At 47.2% G+C, this 17,475-nt stretch overlaps 1 protein-coding gene across 1 annotated transcript in view; it reads left to right on the top strand.

Moving 5' to 3' along the window:
- Window positions 1-17,475, top strand: part of CHIC1 (cysteine rich hydrophobic domain 1) — a 154,611-nt gene that overhangs the window by 15,584 nt on the left and 121,552 nt on the right. The window contains exon 2 of the mRNA XM_069210710.1: window positions 5,832-5,886. Within this exon, the coding sequence (XP_069066811.1) occupies window positions 5,832-5,886 (55 nt within the window). The remainder of the gene's footprint in view (window positions 1-5,831; window positions 5,887-17,475) is intronic.

A 17,475-nucleotide genomic window follows, 5' to 3' on the forward strand; every position in this document is an offset into this window, starting at 1 on the left:
ATCTCAGTAATGCTCTGCAAAGTAAACCTATACTACATTTGTGGTACGTTATTGCAAGTCAGTGAAAATTCTGGCCTAACCATTCAGCATTCTTTCCAATTCTTTCTTCAAAGTATCCATCACACAATCTGAACACCCCTCACCTGTGTTAGGCACAGACCCTCTCTTAAGTTAATCCTATGCACATAGCCTCTGAGACAACGAAGACTAAGCCAGAATACTTCTTGAAACCCATGTTCAAATTTAGTTTTCGCACCTTCTTCTCACCATACTACCTCTACATGCGAGTCATCTGTAAAGAATTTTGGATGGTCATTGTTGAGATCCATAATTACCACAGGATCCCTCTGATCATCCAATGTAGAACACATTTCCCCCGTTACTGAAACATAAAACATACCAACTGTCAGTCTGGCATAATATTTTTCCCATGAAATACCCAGCAAATTGAATTGGTTCTCCACCATAACACATTGGTTTTACATCATTTACCTGACCTCTCAATGTACGTTCGTACACAACATTAGAAATCAGTCACTTTAGTCCTGGAATCAAATAACATTCCAACCTGTACAGTCAATCACTGCCTTGTCTGTAGGCCCATCCTTAACCTTTACGAAAGTCTGAAGCATTAACTCAATTTTTCATCTCCATCCCTTCTTACCTCATTTACTTTTCCCTTGATTGCATTGCTAGCTCTGCAGGACTTGGGGAAAGTGCCACTTTCGTCCACACGACTTGCAAATGAGCTTCCACCCTGGACAAGCTTTGTTATTGACTGTGTGGTCCAGGGACCGCAGCAGTGACATTTTCCTTGGAACTTCTGCCTGGAGGATCGAACCATGGGCCGGATGTAGCAAGGCATTAGCGCCTCGCAAACGGCGAAAAACGCCGTTTGTGAGGCGCTAATGCCCTCACGCGATGCAGAAACACATTTTGCGAGTCGGAACCGACTCGCAAAATGTGTTTCCGACTCGCAAATAGGAAGGGGTGTTCCCTTCCTATTTGCGACTCGCACTGCGATGTAAGTTGATTTGCGACCGAGAAAGCGGTCGCAAATCAACTCGCAGTTACCATCCACTTGAAGTGGATGGTAACTCATTTGCAAACGGGAAGGGGTCCCCATGGGACCCCTTCCCCTTTGTGAATGATCACAAAATTATTTTTTCAGGGCAGGCAGTGGTCCTATGGACCACTGCCTACTCTGGGGAAAAAAAAAAACGAAACAAAAGGTTTCGGTATTTTTTTTCTATTTGCAGCTCATTTTCCTTTAAGGAAAACGGGCTGCAAATAGAAAAAAAAACTGCTTTATTTAAAAGCAGTCACGGACTTGGTGGTTTGCTGTCTCCAGCAGGCCACCATCCCCGCGAGTGCCTAGACTCGCAAACTGCGACCCACCTCATAAATATTTATGAGGTGGGTCTTTGCGACCCCATAGCGAGTCGCAGAAGGTGTCTGAGACACCTTTCTGCATTGCAACTCGCAAACTGCTTTCTACCTACATCTGGCCCCATGTTCTTGTCTCTGCTCCAACTGCTCATATATCTGACATAAGCACATTCCAAACAGAAATGATGGAATACCACTACATCATGATGCAGCAGGCAGGCTATCCAATTTCCAAGGACCGACTTCTGTATTAATTCTCTCACTAAATGTCTCTCCTTGTGTGGGAGCCTATCTGCTGCCTTTTGGGGGTTCGATTCTTCATGTGATTTTAATTCCCCAGCCTAACCTTTCACAGCCAGAATCTACTTTGACATTATTATTATTATTATTATGATATATATATATATACTAACTATTATTAATCTTTTTTTTTTTTTTTTTTCTTCTTTTTTTTTTTTTTTTAATACAAAGGTGAGGTCTTCCTACCTGAGGTCATGCCTGGAAGTGCACTCTCTGATTCAAATTGTCACTGCACGGTAGCAGAGAGATTATTTAGATTCAGATTCAGTGAGCACCTTTTGTTTCTTCTCACCAGCTCTCCTTATAGCGATTACTGAGAGCTCCTACTAAAAGCCACTACATAGTGCAAGAGTCAAGCACATTTGGTTGATCACGGTCAGAATACTTATTGTAATGTGGTCCCCATCCCCATTATTTGAAAACCGTTTTTCATGAGTACTTAACGTTCACTGTAGCTCGTGATTGATCTTTGTCTCCTTCAAATGACTTCAGTGTTCACCCTTCCCGGTTCCCTCTCAAGGGAAGGAGGCATATTGACTTGAGTTGAAAACCCCAAGTAATAACAAATTTAAACACAAACGGGGAGGGAGCACACTGCCTCTTATGCCAGCACAGTTCAGCCCATTGCATCCTGGTAAATGCAGTACGCTTACTTCAGAAGAGTTGCTGTAGTTTTTCACCAAATTTGGTGCATAGTGCTGTTATGTCTTGACATGTTTCTGGGGTTAGCCCTTCATCAGTAGAGAGCAGAAGTAGCAGAGAACAGAGAAAAGTCACCTGGGGTTGCTGGTATGCTACCCAAGTTTTCACAGGTCACAGTACCACTCCACAGGCACACAGGTGCATCCCAGATGAGCTTGTCAGCTCATTGGCTCAAGGGAGCCTTTTAAATACAAGGTGGGAGGGAGCACACTGCCTCTCATCCCATCACAGTCCACCCCATGGCATCCTGGTAAATGTGGTACGCTTACTTCAGAGGAGTTGCTATAGTTTTTCACCAAAGTTGGTGCAGGTAGTGCTTTTATCTCTAGACACGTGTTTCTGGGTTTAGCCCTTCATCAGTGTTCGATATTTTATTATTTAAATATTTACGTACTTCACTCCCTCTACTTTTTTTCCTCCAGGGTTTTAGATTATTGTAGGCTACGTTCAGAGTTTTGGGCAGGGAAGCTAACATGTTTAATACTGGTGAGCAGGTACAACTCTTCCCCACCATGGATTCCCCCTTCCCCGTTACTTAGGTTAGTTTTTTGTCAGCTATGACAATAGTATTAGCTAATGTTTGTAAAAACTCTATCTGTATATCTATTTTTAATGTGCTGGCTGTGGACTTTAAGGTGAAACACCAAATTCTGGATAACCAAGGTCACCGAAACATATCAATCTTCAACCCAGGGCCTGAGTTCTAAATTATCTGTTGTAGGAAGCTGGCTCTGTATATACTATACCAAAGTAAGGTATAGTGTGCACATAGTTCACTGGTTCCCCAGAGGATTTACAGAGGCCAAAGTAGATAATGCTAATGCTCTCTTATGTGGTAGTGTGGGTGAGCGCTTAGGCTTATCAGAGGGTAGTGCATAGCATTTGTTGTGCACAGTCCAGTAATGAGGCACACACTCAATAACTAACTCCAGTCCAATTGTCTATGTATCAAAAAATATACTTTGTTACTTTATTTCTAGAACCAAAGGGATCTTTTGTTGCAGGTAAGTACAGTTTCAAGAATGTATCATTTTCAAGTATCAAAGGCACTTTGTTTGTAAATCACAGTTAACATAGTTTTCAGGTCAGCACCTAACATACACCCTCAGCAGCACAGGGGTGACCAGGTGCAGGGTGCAAACACAGCATTGTGCGCCCAATGCAATCCATTGAGGAACTCTGGATTCACAAAGAGGCTGTAGGCTTGATCCAGGGAGTCGGGTGAAGAAGATCAACAGCTGGACAGGTAAGTAGAGATCCTGCTGGATGTCGGTGGGCCATTGGCTGGGTTCCCAAGGCCAGGGGGCTGCGGGTGCAGGCGTACCTTTAGCTGTTGGGAATCTTCACAGGAGTCAGTGGCGGTCACGGGGGTCCTCTGGATTCAGGCTGCAGATGTTGTTGTGTTGGTCAGGAGAGGTCAACCCAGGCTGGGCTCTAGGTTGGAATTGCCTGGAGACCTTCTCTGGGCTTGTGGGCCACCTAGACTCCTGGCCGTGTGCAAAGTGGGCAGGACTTGCGGATCCGGAGGGCTCTGGAGTCCTTGTTGGAGATTTCTTTGTGGACAGGGCCGATGTCCTTCGGAGTTCTTAGTCCTTAAGAAAGGCAGGCAGGCATCTGGGGGTTTGTAGAGGTCGCTGGTCCTGCGGGATGAGTTGTGTTTTTGTAGCAGGAGTCTTGAAGCTGCAGACAGGCCGGTAGGGCTGGGGCAAATTCAGTTGTCATCTGGAGTCTTCACTGCTGGTGTGGCTCTTCAGTCCTTCTTCTTCTTTAGATCACCTGGAATCTGAAGAGCAAGGTTCAGGGGTGCCTATAAATACTAGATTTAGGGGTACTACAAAGGTTCAATGGCTACTGACCCTGAGGGGTAGCTACACCCTTCCTGTGCCTACTCTCTTTGTGGTGGGGGGGCACATTCTTAACACTGTTGGCTAATATCCTCCAAAACAAGATAGAGGATTCTGAAGAGAGAAGTTCACCTCAGCTCTGGGCACCCTAGGGGTGGTCCCAGCTGGGGTGGACACTCCTCTTGCTTATTAATTTTTCCGCCTAACCTGCTGCCAAAAAGTGGGGCTTGGTCCTAGGGGGCGGGCATCTCCACTGGTTAGATTGCCCTTGGTCAGCATAACAGAAGGCAGGAACCTTTGAGTATCACCGCCAAGTGTTGCTGTTCTTGCAGGGGGGTGGTGTGATGCACCATCACCCAGAGCAGGCTTTGTCCCTGACTCCAGGGAGCACAAAGGCTTTCACCCCATAGGGTCAGAAACTTGTCTGGTGGTGGCAGGGTGGCATAGACCAGGCAGCCACACACCAGAGTTGGGGGTGCCAACCGTGGAAGCAATGGTAAAGTTTAGGAAAAGAACACGTGCTGGGGCCTCGTTTTACAGGATCCCAGCACACACTCATTCAAGTTAGCTTTAGATATCAGGCAAAAAGTAGGGGGTGACCATGCCACAAGGGGCACTTACTTACACCTCTTACAGGGTCAAGGTTTGAATTTGACTTTATCATAGCAATAAACCACTTGTGCTCCCATAGGCGTAATCAAATGAGCCTCTCCCATGTGCTCAGATTTAAGTTGGTTTACGCTCCTTATAATATTTTTTTGCCCGGGGCAATGTCTGGGAGGCTTGAGCGTTTGGCAGTCCTGACCTAACCTTGTACACGATGTAAAAAGTATCAACCGTGGCTCTAAGCCAAACAGATCTGGTGAATGGCAGGATCTCCAACTCAACAGCCAGATGGCACGAGTGCCACGCACGACTTGTGCAATTCGCACCGGCATAGGGTGTGTTTTTTTTTTTTTTTTTTTTTGCAGTCCGGGCCACCAATCAAGAATGTTGCCAGTGACGCGGCACCTCCTTTTTTTGTGATTCTTCACCGTCCCGCTGATATAGAGCGTAGCTGGGTGACACACTTGCATAGGCCCACTTGTGAAAAACTGCAGCAAAGCAAAGTGCACACTGCTTACTCAAATTGTCTCAGGGATTGTTATTGCAGTTCTGACCTCCAATTGTTGACTCTGAATTGGCTCCCTTCTTTCACTGTCCTGCTGAAACATGGTGGAGTAGGGTGACAGACCTCCATGAGGTAGGTAGAGCTAAATTGAAATATTAAAATGCCTCTCTGTGAAGAACTGCAGCAGACACTTTTTAAGTACTCCGTGCTTTACTAAAGCCACAATAAAAATCATTATTTTGTTTGTTTGGGTATCCCAATAAGACATGAGGGTTATTTTAATTTATAATAATAATGTCTTTTGTTTTCATCCTGGCGAAAACCATTTCATATGTAAATGAATCAGAGTATTTTTCCAATCTGCAATGCAGTTTGCCCAACTGAGTATTGTAGTTTGTCATTCACTTACATGATTAGAAGTTTTTTAAACTTCCTTTGCTCGATTTGTCGCAATAAGTTGGTTATGTTTTATTCCTTATTCATAGATTTGGCTTAAGCAACAAGTTTGATGCAGAATTTCCATCAGTGTTGACTGGAAAGGTAAGAATATTTGAATTGCATTGTTAATCTTTCATGCGAAGCTTGTTGCGTTAGTAAAACATTTTACATCTTCTTAAGTTGTGATATCGATTCCAAATACTCCTATTCAGAGATATGAGACATGTATGGCATTTTAAGTAATCAGGTTCACCTACACCAGAAAATCCTTTTGAAGAGGTATTTTAGACTATGCTGTCTGGTTGGTTTTATAATGAAGAATTACACAGTTATTGGCATGCGGAGGCGCTTCTGGGTGTTTGGTTGGTGCCAGTCTATATACTCATTGTGCAGTAAACACTCCGATGTATCTGGTTTCAACCGAGGTTTATTAGAACTTGACCCTTCTTCTTACAACCTAGTTTTTCCCTGGGCTTCCTAGTGGGATCCTCTTTCTCCTCGCTCTCCCTCGTCTTCTTTTGCTTGTCGTTGAAAGTTGATTGTTTGGGTGACTGGAACCCTTGAATAAGGGAAAACTACCAGGCTAACGCTCTGGTGCCACCAAGAACAAGTGATTGAAAAAAACAATAATATTTAAAGATATGTTAGCCATTCTGATGGATACAACTACCTGTGGATTCCTCACCTAATGAATATTCCCATGGCATCAGCCTTCGACGGAAATCTTCTTCCTAGCTTCTGCACGTCGACGAGGACGTCATTCTAGCCCGCACAACGCCGTCTGACGTCATACAGGCAATAAGAGGTCCTCGCCGACGTCAGTTCCCTTTTTTCCGTGCATTCGAAATGGTTATCTTCGAGGGAGCTACTGTTACTTTCGTAGCTACAGTGTATTTTCTGCTGCAAAGTTCTTCTCAGCGGTAATAATGTCTCAGAGGAAGTCGGGTTTCAAGCCCTGTCGAGAGTGTGGGGGCAAGATGTCCGTTACAGATCCTCACTCCGACTGTCTATGGTGTTTGAGCTCCGACCACGACGTTGTGACTTACGATTCATGTCAGCACATGAACCCGAAGGCCCTCAAAGAACGTGAGGCTAAACTATTCATGGCGAAGTCGAAGAAAAAACATCATAAAAAGTCTTCTTCGCCAAGGTCTCATCGGCGTCATCGAGACTCCCGGCGCCGTAGAGATTCACAGTGTCATTCCAGCAAGGAGACTCGTTCGAGGTCGCCTTCGGCTCGGCGTCGGAGAACTTGGGAGGTCAGTCCCACTGTCACGCCGCATCCATCGACGCCGTTGCCCTCTCCGGCGTCACCGACTTCGCTTGGACAGGCGTCTGTGATTGAGGTGATGCAGCCTCTGGTGTTGTCTCCGGCGTCGCAGACGTCGAGGCCGGCGTCGGGGTCGCCTTCGATCCAGGCACCCCAGTATCCGGCTTTTCCCACCCCTGGAGCCGATAGTACCGCATTCCTGAATGCGATGTATACCATCTTTCAACAGATGGCTCCAGGGGGTGCTCCGGCTGGTCCTTCGGGGCCTTTGGCCTTTTCATTGGGTGATCCTGCGCCTCTACGGCCGGCACCCTTTATGCCCTTTCTCCCTTTTGGGAATGTGGGCTCGGCGCCGATGGCCGCTCCGGTGGCTTCAGAGGGATTGGCCCCGGAGGTTTCCATCCCGTCGACGTCAGGATTTCGTCCTGTGACTCCGGTGGGTCCATCGGCTCCAAGATCTCTTCGTCCTGCTCCTTCAGCGGCGCCGAAGCTGCCTGTGGCGCCGGACGCGGCGTCGGATACTGCTGGAGATCGGCGCCGATCTTCGACTTCGGCGGAGGCCATGTCGACTCCGCGTATCGAGCAGAGACTACATTCGAGGAGGCGTGCTCTCCGTCTTTTGGAAGAGCAGGAGTACCAACGAGTCCTGGAGGAAGGAGAGGTTGAGGACTCTGGCGATGAATTGCATGGTCTGGATACGGCCAGTGGGCTGGATACTTCCCCTAAGTGGGACCTTTCATCTCCAGGGGAGTATACGGAGGAGGCTGCTACCTTTCACGCTGTGGTAAGGAAGGCAGCTAACTTTCTGAACCTGCCTTTGCCGGTGGCAGAGGCGAAGCAGAATTTATTGACGGAGGAATTGCATCCGGCCTCTGCTGCAGCGGAGCCTCTCTTGACGTTTAATGAGGCTTTGCTTGATCCGGTGTTAGAGGTGTGGAAGAAGCCAGTATCTTCCTCGGCGGTTCATAGGGCTGTGGCCAGGAGATATCGAGCTGCCCCATCTGACCCTGGCTTTCTTTCTAGACACCCTACGCCGGAGAGCTTGGTGGTGCAAGCCTCCTGTTCATCGAAGTCAGCGCCCTGGATCTTTCCCGACGGTACCTGGAGACAGGGACTCCAAGAAGCTGGATGCACAATCCAAGAAAATATTTTCATCTTGCAGTTTGGCGTTGAAGGACACCAACGCAACTTACATTCTGGGGAGATACATCCATGCTCTTATGGACGATATTTCATCTTCATTTACGGAGCTTCCCCAGGGACTCTTGGATGTTGTCTCGGACGCCCAGGCTGCCGCAACCCAGATTATCCAGTCTGGGCTGGACACGACTGACTCGGTGGCTAGGGCGATGGGCACGGCTGTGGTGGCAAGGAGACAGGCCTGGCTCCGTAATTCAGGGTTTTCTGCGGACGTGCAGTCGACCCTATTGGACCTCCCGTTTGATGGGGACAAACTGTTTGGAGCCAAGGCAGATTCGGCCTTGGAGCGATTTAAAGAGAGCAGGGCCACAGCCAAATCGTTAGGGCTGCAAGCTCCTTCTTCCTCTGCCTCTTCCAGGTTTTTCAGGAGGTTTTGTGGATTTGGGCGTGGCTCTTCCTCCTCTTCCTTTCGGGGGAGATTCCAGCAACCCGCCTCTTCCCACCCCTATAGATCATTTAGAGGGAGAGGTAGGGCCCGCACCAGAGGAGCCTCTCAACAGCACTCTGCCTCTCCCTCGTCCTCTGGAGGGGTGCAGCAGGGAAAGCAGCCTTAGGCTTCCACCATTTCCCACTCACTCCTCTCCTGTAGGGGGAAGGTTACAGCATTTTCTCCACAAGTGGGAGACTATTACAACGGACACTTGGGTTATCAGTGTTGTGGGAAAAGGCTACACCCTTTCCTTTCGGGAGTTTCCGACCCCCATCCCGCCCCGCCCATCTTATTGTTCAGAAGAACACCTCCTGTTGCTAGAACAGGAGGTTCAAGTCCTCCTTTCAAAGGGCGCGGTGGAGTTGGTCCCAGAGCAGGAAAGGGGTCGAGGTTGTTACTCAAGGTACTTCCTGATTCCCAAGAAGGATGGTCGGTTGAGACCGATCCTGGATCTGAGGATCTTGAATTGGTTCCTCAAACAGGAAAAGTTCAAGATGCTGACCCTAGCACAGGTGCTTTTGGCGTTGATCAAAGAAGATTGGATGGTGTCTGTCGACTTGCAGGACGCTTATTTTCATATCCCGATACTCAAGTCGCACAGGAAGTATCTCCGGTTTGTGGTAGGGTCGCAGCACTATCAGTTTGCGGTCCTCCCGTTTGGTCTTACTTCAGCACCTCGAGTTTTCACGAAGGTGATGTCGGTGGTTGCGGCAGAGCTCAGAAGGAAGGGGATAGCAGTATTCCCTTACTTGGACGACTGGTTGATCAAAGCCAAGTCTCCGGAGCTTGTGTTGCATCATCTGCAGTCAACAACCCAGTTGTTGTTCGACCTGGGCTTTTCGGTGAACGTGCCCAAATCTCACCTGGAGCCCTCTCAGCGCCTCCTGTTCATAGGGGCAGTACTGGATACAACATTGAATCGAGCCTTTCCTCCGCCTCAGCGGATTCAAGACATTCAGGCGTTGGTTCCAATGTTTCAAGGTGGAGCGGTCATTCCAGTCCTCCAGGTCCTTCGTCTGCTCGGTCTGTTTGCCTCCTGCATACTGTTGGTCACGCATGCTCGCTGGCACATGAGGGCTCTTCAGTGGTGCCTCCGAAGGCAGTGGTCTCAACACAAAGGAGATCTAGAAGGTGCGGTCAAGATCTCCAGAGATGCTGCTGTGGACTTGAAGTGGTGGATTGCGAGCAACAATCTTTCACAAGGAAAGCCGTTCGCGCAGTCGCCACCAGTGGCCACGGTCATAACGGATGCTTCCACTCTAGGGTGGGGAGCTCATCTGGGGGATCTGGAGATCAAAGGACTTTGGTCTCCAGAGGAACAGATGTTTCATATCAATCTGTTAGAGTTACGGGCTGTACGTCTGGCTCTCAAGGCCTTCCTCCCTTCCCTTCGTGGTCAGTCGGTACAGGTCCTGACGGACAATACTACCACGATGTGGTACATAAACAAACAGGGAGGAGTAGGGTCGTACCTTCTCTGCAGAGAAGCTCTTCGACTATGGTCCTGGGCAAAGGACCATCAGATTTGCTTGGTAGCAAATCATCTGGCCGGGGTCTTGAATGTACGTGCGGACAGTCTCAGTCGCCAATTCTCGGCCAACCACGAGTGGCGTCTCCATCCAGATCAAGTCCGTTTAATCTTCCAGATGTGGGGGTTTCCTCGGATAGATCTGTTTGCCACTCTGGAGAACGCGCATTGTCCGTTATTCTGCAGCCTCCAGTATCCGGTGCAGGGAGCATTGGGGGACGCGTTTCTGATAACCTGGTGCGACCAGTGTCTTTACGCGTTTCCCCCCATACCCTTGATTCCTCGAGTGTTGAGGAAGATTCGCCAAGACCGGGCCCAAGTCATCTTAATAGCTCCGGATTGGCCAAAGAGGGTGTGGTACTCCGACCTTCTCCAACTCTCGCTGTGCCCTCCGCTCCGTCTCCCTCTCAGAGCAGACCTCCTCTCGCAGTCGCAGGGGCAGGTTTTACACCCCAACCTCAAGAGTCTACACCTACATGCCTGAAGATTGAACGGGGCAACCTGAGTTCCTTCTCTCTCCCGCCTGATGTAGTGGATGTTATATTAGCGGCCAGGCGACACTCCACTAAATCTATCTACGCTAATAGGTGGTCTAAATTTGTTATGTGGTGTGGAGAGAGACAGATTTATCCCTTACATGCTCATCTGTCGGACGTTTTGTCTTTTGCTCTGTCTCTAGCGCAGAAAGGTTGTGCAGTGGCTACCATTAAGGGTTATTTGTCGGCTTTGTTAGCCTTCATTTGTCTTCTAGACCAACCATCGTTATTTAAATCCCCTATTGTTCTCAGATTCTTGAAAGGTCTTCTAAATAAATATCCTCCAAAACCATTTGTTATGCCTCAATGGGATTTGTCCTTGGTCCTTACTTTCCTTATGGGGTCCCCTTTTGAGCCTATGCATTCTTGCCTCTTAAGGTATTTAGTTATTAAAACAGTCTTCCTGGTGGCTATAACATCTGCAAGGAGAGTGAGTGAGTTGCAAGCCTTATCGGTAAAACCCCCTTATACAACTTTTTATGGGGATAAGGTGGTGTTGAGGACCAAGGCTGCTTTCCTCCCGAAGGTTGTTTCACCTTTCCATTTGGCCCAGACAATGACTTTGTCCACGTTCTATCCTCCGCCTCATCCTTCTAAGGAGGAAGAGAGACTACATCGCTTGGACCCAAAGAGGGCGTTAAGCTTCTTCATTGATAGAACGAAGGATTTCAGGCTGGAGGATCAGCTGTTCATCGGATACGTGGGCAAGAGGAGAGGAAAGGCAGTCCACAAGAGAACACTCTCCAGGTGGGTTGTTCTTTGCATTAAAATCTGTTACTCTTTGGCAAAGAAGGATCCTCCTGATGGCATTAGAGCTCATTCCACCAGAGCTAAGTCGGCCACTTCGGCCTTGGCCAGGGGTGTTCCTGTGGTCGACATCTGCAAGGCCGCAACTTGGTCGTCCCTTCACACTTTTGCGAAACATTACTGTCTGGACTCTGAGGTCAGAAGGGACGGTCATTTTGCACAGTCAGTGCTGCAGGATTTCTTGGTTTGACCATTTCGGCACCCACCACCGGGCGTGGTACTGCTTTGGGACTCTATTCATTAGGTGAGGAATCCACAGGTAGTTGTATCCATCAGAAGAACGAGTTACTTACCTTCGGTAACGACTTTTCTGGTGGATACATTAGCTATCTGTGGATTCCTCACGGTCCCACCCGCCTCCCCGTTGCCTTTCTGGTCTTACCAAGTAATCTTTGAGTGCGCTCCTCTTGGTCTTCAAGACTGCAATAGATGTTGTATATATGGATACTTATTTATATATATATATATATATATATATATATCTTTTTGTATATACATGATTTGCATATATTTGTTTGTTTGTTTAAAAAAAAAAAAAAGAAGGAGAGTTATATTAAATCTACAGCCATTTTATTGCAATGTTGTGTGATTTACAATGTTATGGGATGTTGCCTTGCTCTTTCATTGCACTGGGTTATTATTCTCATGCACGTAAAAAAATGTTGGTACTGACGTCGGCGAGGACCTCTTATTGCCTGTATGACGTCAGATGGCGTCGCGCGGGCTAGAGTGACGTCCTCGTCGACGTGCAGAAGCTAGGAAGAAGATTTCCGTCGAAGGCTGGCGCCATGGGAGTATTCATTAGGTGAGGAATCCACAGGTAGCTAATGTATCCACCAGAAAAATCGTTACCGAAGGTAAGTAACTCGTTTGTCTCTCTTAAGTAAAGTACTGGGAAAATACTTGTTTGAGTTTAATTTTACTGCAGTCCTGCATTCATTTAGTTTTAAAATTGGGAAAGCAATTTTATTTTTATATGCATAAATAAAGCCTAAAGAAAAAGAGAAAATAGCTGACAGGTGTTTTGTCCTTTAGACTTTCTCAGGGCTGGAAACATTTTACAGGATTTAAGAGACTTGTTCTAGAAGCAGTGTTTTGTAGTTCACTTGGTAAGTTAACATCATGTCCATATATAAACATACACTCTTTGCACGTATACCTGTAATGCGTTTGGCCAGTATGAGGGCGTTATTCTGATCCCTGTCGTGAACACCTAGAACAGAACGAACAAGAGGAGGCATTTTTAAGAACAATCTCCCAGTCTTTAGGAAGTTATCACCCATAGTCACTCCCTAGAAGTGAAAAACCATATGTGATCTATTGAAAAGTAGAGCTCACAAGTCTGCCACTGATGAACAGTCGTTGTTCACTGTGCACAACACCATAGAAGCAGTGCTTGTTGTGTCCGGTGCTGAGCACCGGCACTTATTTTTGAGGGCCGGGGCATATTCTTCTGCCTCAACATTTGCTGCGAGCAGAAGACACATATGGGAAAGACGGAGGAAGAGAAAAACGAAAAAGCGTCATAAATGGTGAAAGTAAAAAGTTGCAGGATGAGCTGAGGGGACAGGGGTGGCCGTAAATGGATTGAAGAGGCCCGAGATGGCTTCAGGATTAAGCTGCTTCGGTATTCAGTGCTGGCAGATTTAATTACAGCAGCCTCGTGTTTAATAGAAGGGCTTTGAGCACCGGCTCCTTTTCATTTACAAATTAAGCACTGCATAGAAGTAAAACACTGAATATTAATATTTCTTGAGAAAGGGCACCTACAGTGCACCCCCCCCCCCCCACCTTTTTGAAAAAGTAGAAGACAAGTAACAACGAGGAAATGTGGGGTATTTTTTCCATTCACAACAATGTAAATCGGGGAAAGGTTGCTGCTTTCCAGTGACTTAGTTGCCAATTAGTTATGTAGATGGTAAGATGCCAGAGATGTAACCGTATTATGTTTGGCGAGTGCATTCGTAAAATTCCTAGAAATGGTAATTAAAAATAAATAAAATGACTAGAAATAAGTTTGTGTGAAATAGATAGCCAGCACTATCTGGTTAGGCGTTCTAATGATTGAGTATCAGTTTGTATAGCATCCTGTTTTCTTATTACTCAGTATAAACATTAACGCAAAGTCTTGCAAGGCAGATCGTATCTTGTTGTACAGTTCTTTGGCAGACCTTGTGATGTTTATTTATTTTGGCTGTTTGTCTCCTGTAGTGTGACCAAAGAACTGTTCTTATGAGCATTAAACTTTAGCTATGGGATTTTTCTTCGGACACAATGAAGGAGGAATCCTTCAGGCTAAGCTCCAGGGAGCCCAGACTCAAGCCTTGTGATATATGGCCCCAGAGGGCTCCCTGCTCCAGGTGACAAGCAAATGACAGGCTTGTGTGAAGGCAGGAGGACTTCCTGCTCTGTGCTCGGACAAGGAGGAGTGGAGGGGAGAGAGGGAAGCGTGAGCCATAAAACAGATCCGAGGAACTGTCGCCCAGCAGGGCAGGGGATTCATTGAGCCCTGTTGGGGATGATTGATGGAGGCAGAGGCCGCCTGCCGGCTCTGCTCGGGTCACCCCTAATGCTTTCTGCACCGTGGCATCCGGTTGTAAAATATTATTGCTCTCCTTAACGATGCCTAGGACCCGAAGGGAGTCTTGACTATACAGACTGTGTGCTTATCACCCCGCGCATTGAGGGGGGCAGACAGACACTTCGCAAGCATCCTCCCAGCTTCTTTCAGAGCCTATGATCAATGAGTAGACGTGCTCTGTGTGCCTCTATGAGCCGAGATAAGGAAAGATCACAGCCAAGCAAGTCAGCAGTGCCTGTCTCACCCTGAACAAGCACACACGGCGTGTGTGGCTGTTTGCAACGGAGCACAGATGTTACAGCAGGCACATACGTTCAAGGACACGCAGGGGATTCTAGTATGTGCCATGTAAAGGAGTGTATGGGAAACTTGGGTGAGACACCGCACTTTGGTCTGTCTACCCTCTTAGTGATGGTTGGTCCCGCACAGGAGGGCCCGGATGGTAATCTTAATGCTGCCTCCTATATCTTCCACGAGTACCCCCGTCACACTAAGGTTCACAGTATTTTAGAGGCCTTGTGCTGATGTTTCGGTGGTTACACAGAGGGAGGTCAGCAGTGTGCTGCACGTCAACAGCTGGTGACTGCAAGCATCAAGTGGGCCTGGAGGTATTTGCGCTACACATTTCATACGGTAGATATGTTTGCGTTGTGTGCACTGGGAGATTAGCCGTCTGCCTAGAATCACTGTTTCCAGTCAATGGCACAGACCAGGAGCAGAGTCCAGGACTACAGGTTCCAGGGTCACCCGCTCTAGCAGGACACAATGGTTTCTGCCCAAAACACTGTCTAGGTCAAGCTGTTCCCCGTGTAACAAGGGCTTCCCCACTCCTGGCTTAGATTCTTTTAGCACATATTCTACATATTGCAGACCTTCCCGAAACTGTTTACCGTAGTGGACACCCCCCGCCCCCCCCCCCCCCCCCCCCCCCCCCATCGTAAGCTGAGGGCATCCTTCAAGGATCTGTACTTGGCCTTCAAGTATCAGTGAGAGCAAGGACGGGAGTGTGCTTCAGTGCAGTGTTCTTTTAGTGGGCGTATTTCAAAGCCGGCTAGACATGAGTTGAGTTTATAGAGTGCAGACTGTACGATTGCATCGTAATAGTTTCTAGCGGGTAGAATTGTAGGCTCTGCAGACTGTGCAGTTGTACCTAAATAGGTGATAGTGTTTTATGCGGTGCAGACGGTACGATGGTACCTAAATAGTTTCCAGTGGGTAGCTTTATGTGCTGCAGACCGCACCCTCCTCCGGTGCCCCGGCTCGAGCTGCCCATACTACAGCATTAGCAGTGGGGGCGCAGTATTTTTGGAGCTACTCCACCGTCCCTACCTTTGATGTTCGTTTATGAGCAGAGCATGGATATATATATAATATTAGTTCAGATGAACATGGGGCATAAAACCAGTGTTATGGTTCGTGATTTTTTTACAGTTGGGTGGAATATTTTGAAGTGAAATGGTGTTTTCTGTCGGTGAAGGGAGTTTTTTAAAGAATAATTGTGTATTTATTTTATGGCTGTGTTCCATAAAAAATGTATAAACGTGTGCGTTTAGAGCAAACTGATATTGACTGGTATCTTTCTTGACGTTTTTCATGCAACAAGCACTTCTTGCTTAAAAAAAAAAAAAAGAAGAAGAGAGAGAAAAAGCCCTATAAGATACCTGCAGGAGATGTTTTTCTTCGACCAGAAAGTATCTCTTGGGAAGAGAGATTCTGCATGAATAAGTCTCTGGTGTGAAAAAATACTTGTAACTAAAACGCCGGGAATTACGCAAACTTCGCCAGCGTAATAAAGATTTCTGCCAAGCCTAGCTATGTTTGAACACGGAGTATCGCCGCTCTTGATTTTTGTTTTTAACGTCAACCAAGTCTGTGTAGAAGTAACATAAAACAGTCAGGAGTAGTTGGATGCCATGAGTAAAAGAATGGCAGTTCATGTCTTCAGAATTGGAGGCTGGGAGCAGCTTTCAGAGCTGGCAGCGGGTTGCAGGAAGGCGCCCGAGAAACGCAGGAGTAGAACGGATCTTTTTTTTTTTATCATTCTGTGCCCCACCAACCCAACTAAAGAATGGTACAAGCATCCGTTTTTAAATCTAATAATTTGCTTTGTACAGTAACAGAGGCAGAAGGCCAGGTGTGAGCTGATGGTGTGAAATCAAAAGTTACCACTGATTGAAAACGTCATTGATTTCTAATGTGTCAGTTTCCTCAAAGGCACTGCTGTTCCTGGTACAGTTGTGTGTCAGTCTTTAGCCCCTAGCTCTCACATCGAGGACGGTGTCCCTCATTCCAACTCCACTTGGTCGCCGTCCACACATTTGGAATTGGCGGTGCGCTTTCAGACCCAGCCACTAGATGGCAGAATAAGGCTCAGCACTTGAATGTAAGTTATTTGAAGCGGCAAAACTATTGTTACAGACAAGCAACTAGGGTAATTTCCATGTTTACAATTACTGCCCTACACCTACGCTTAAGGATTGTCCGCATCGTGAAGAAATCTCTGGTGTAAGTGGAAACATGAATTTGCACGTTTAAGTCCTTTTTTAAACTCCACATGACAAATATTTAAATAAGTAGAAATAACTGCCCTACCCCCTTTGAAAATAAATACAGAGGTGTTAGGGGTTTTTTTTCACACCCAAAGTGCACACTTCTCCTTTTTGCCACTTAGTGGAGGTGTGTAAAATGGGTGTGAAAACCCGCTGGGAATGTTGGCGGGCTTTACCAGCTCGGAGTGTACCCCACACTGCCACTCCCCTATGCAGCCTCTAGTTGTACGTCAGACACAAACCTGCGCAGAACCTGATTCCGCACCACTTGCACCCTCCGTTGCCACGATGCGCACCTCCGTAAAACGTGCAGGTACAAAACCAGTCCGTAGGCTGACTACTTATGTGAGAGAAAAAGGCGCTGGATTCATCCGACCTGCAGGCGGCCCTCGGCCAAGCAACCTCTCCTTAATTCCAGTTGAGAAAGCGTTTGAGCTTGTTGCCAGACACCCCTCCAAGCGTCAGTGGTGCCTGGACATCTGTTCCCTTTAAGACACAACAATAGAAAATCTAAATAAGGGTAACCCCTCCCACTAAAAACCCCGCGCTGTCTTTCGAAGGAAGGCTGGGCAGAGAGGTGCGTGTATGATGTGCGCCGGAGGTCGGTCTGCAGCGAAGACTCTATTTTATCTGTTAACAATTATTGTATGTGATAGTGGAAACTGCTAAAATGTGATAACGTAATCCAAAGATACACCTGAGGTGAAGGGACACAACGTGCGAGACGTGATGCAGCGTTACCATGCCGACTTCACTCCAGGACCTTTTGCCTGCAGGCCGTTGAAGTAGA

This window comes from Pleurodeles waltl, chromosome 2_1, assembly GCF_031143425.1.
Source record: "Pleurodeles waltl isolate 20211129_DDA chromosome 2_1, aPleWal1.hap1.20221129, whole genome shotgun sequence".
Classification (NCBI taxonomy): Eukaryota; Metazoa; Chordata; class Amphibia; order Caudata; family Salamandridae; genus Pleurodeles; species Pleurodeles waltl.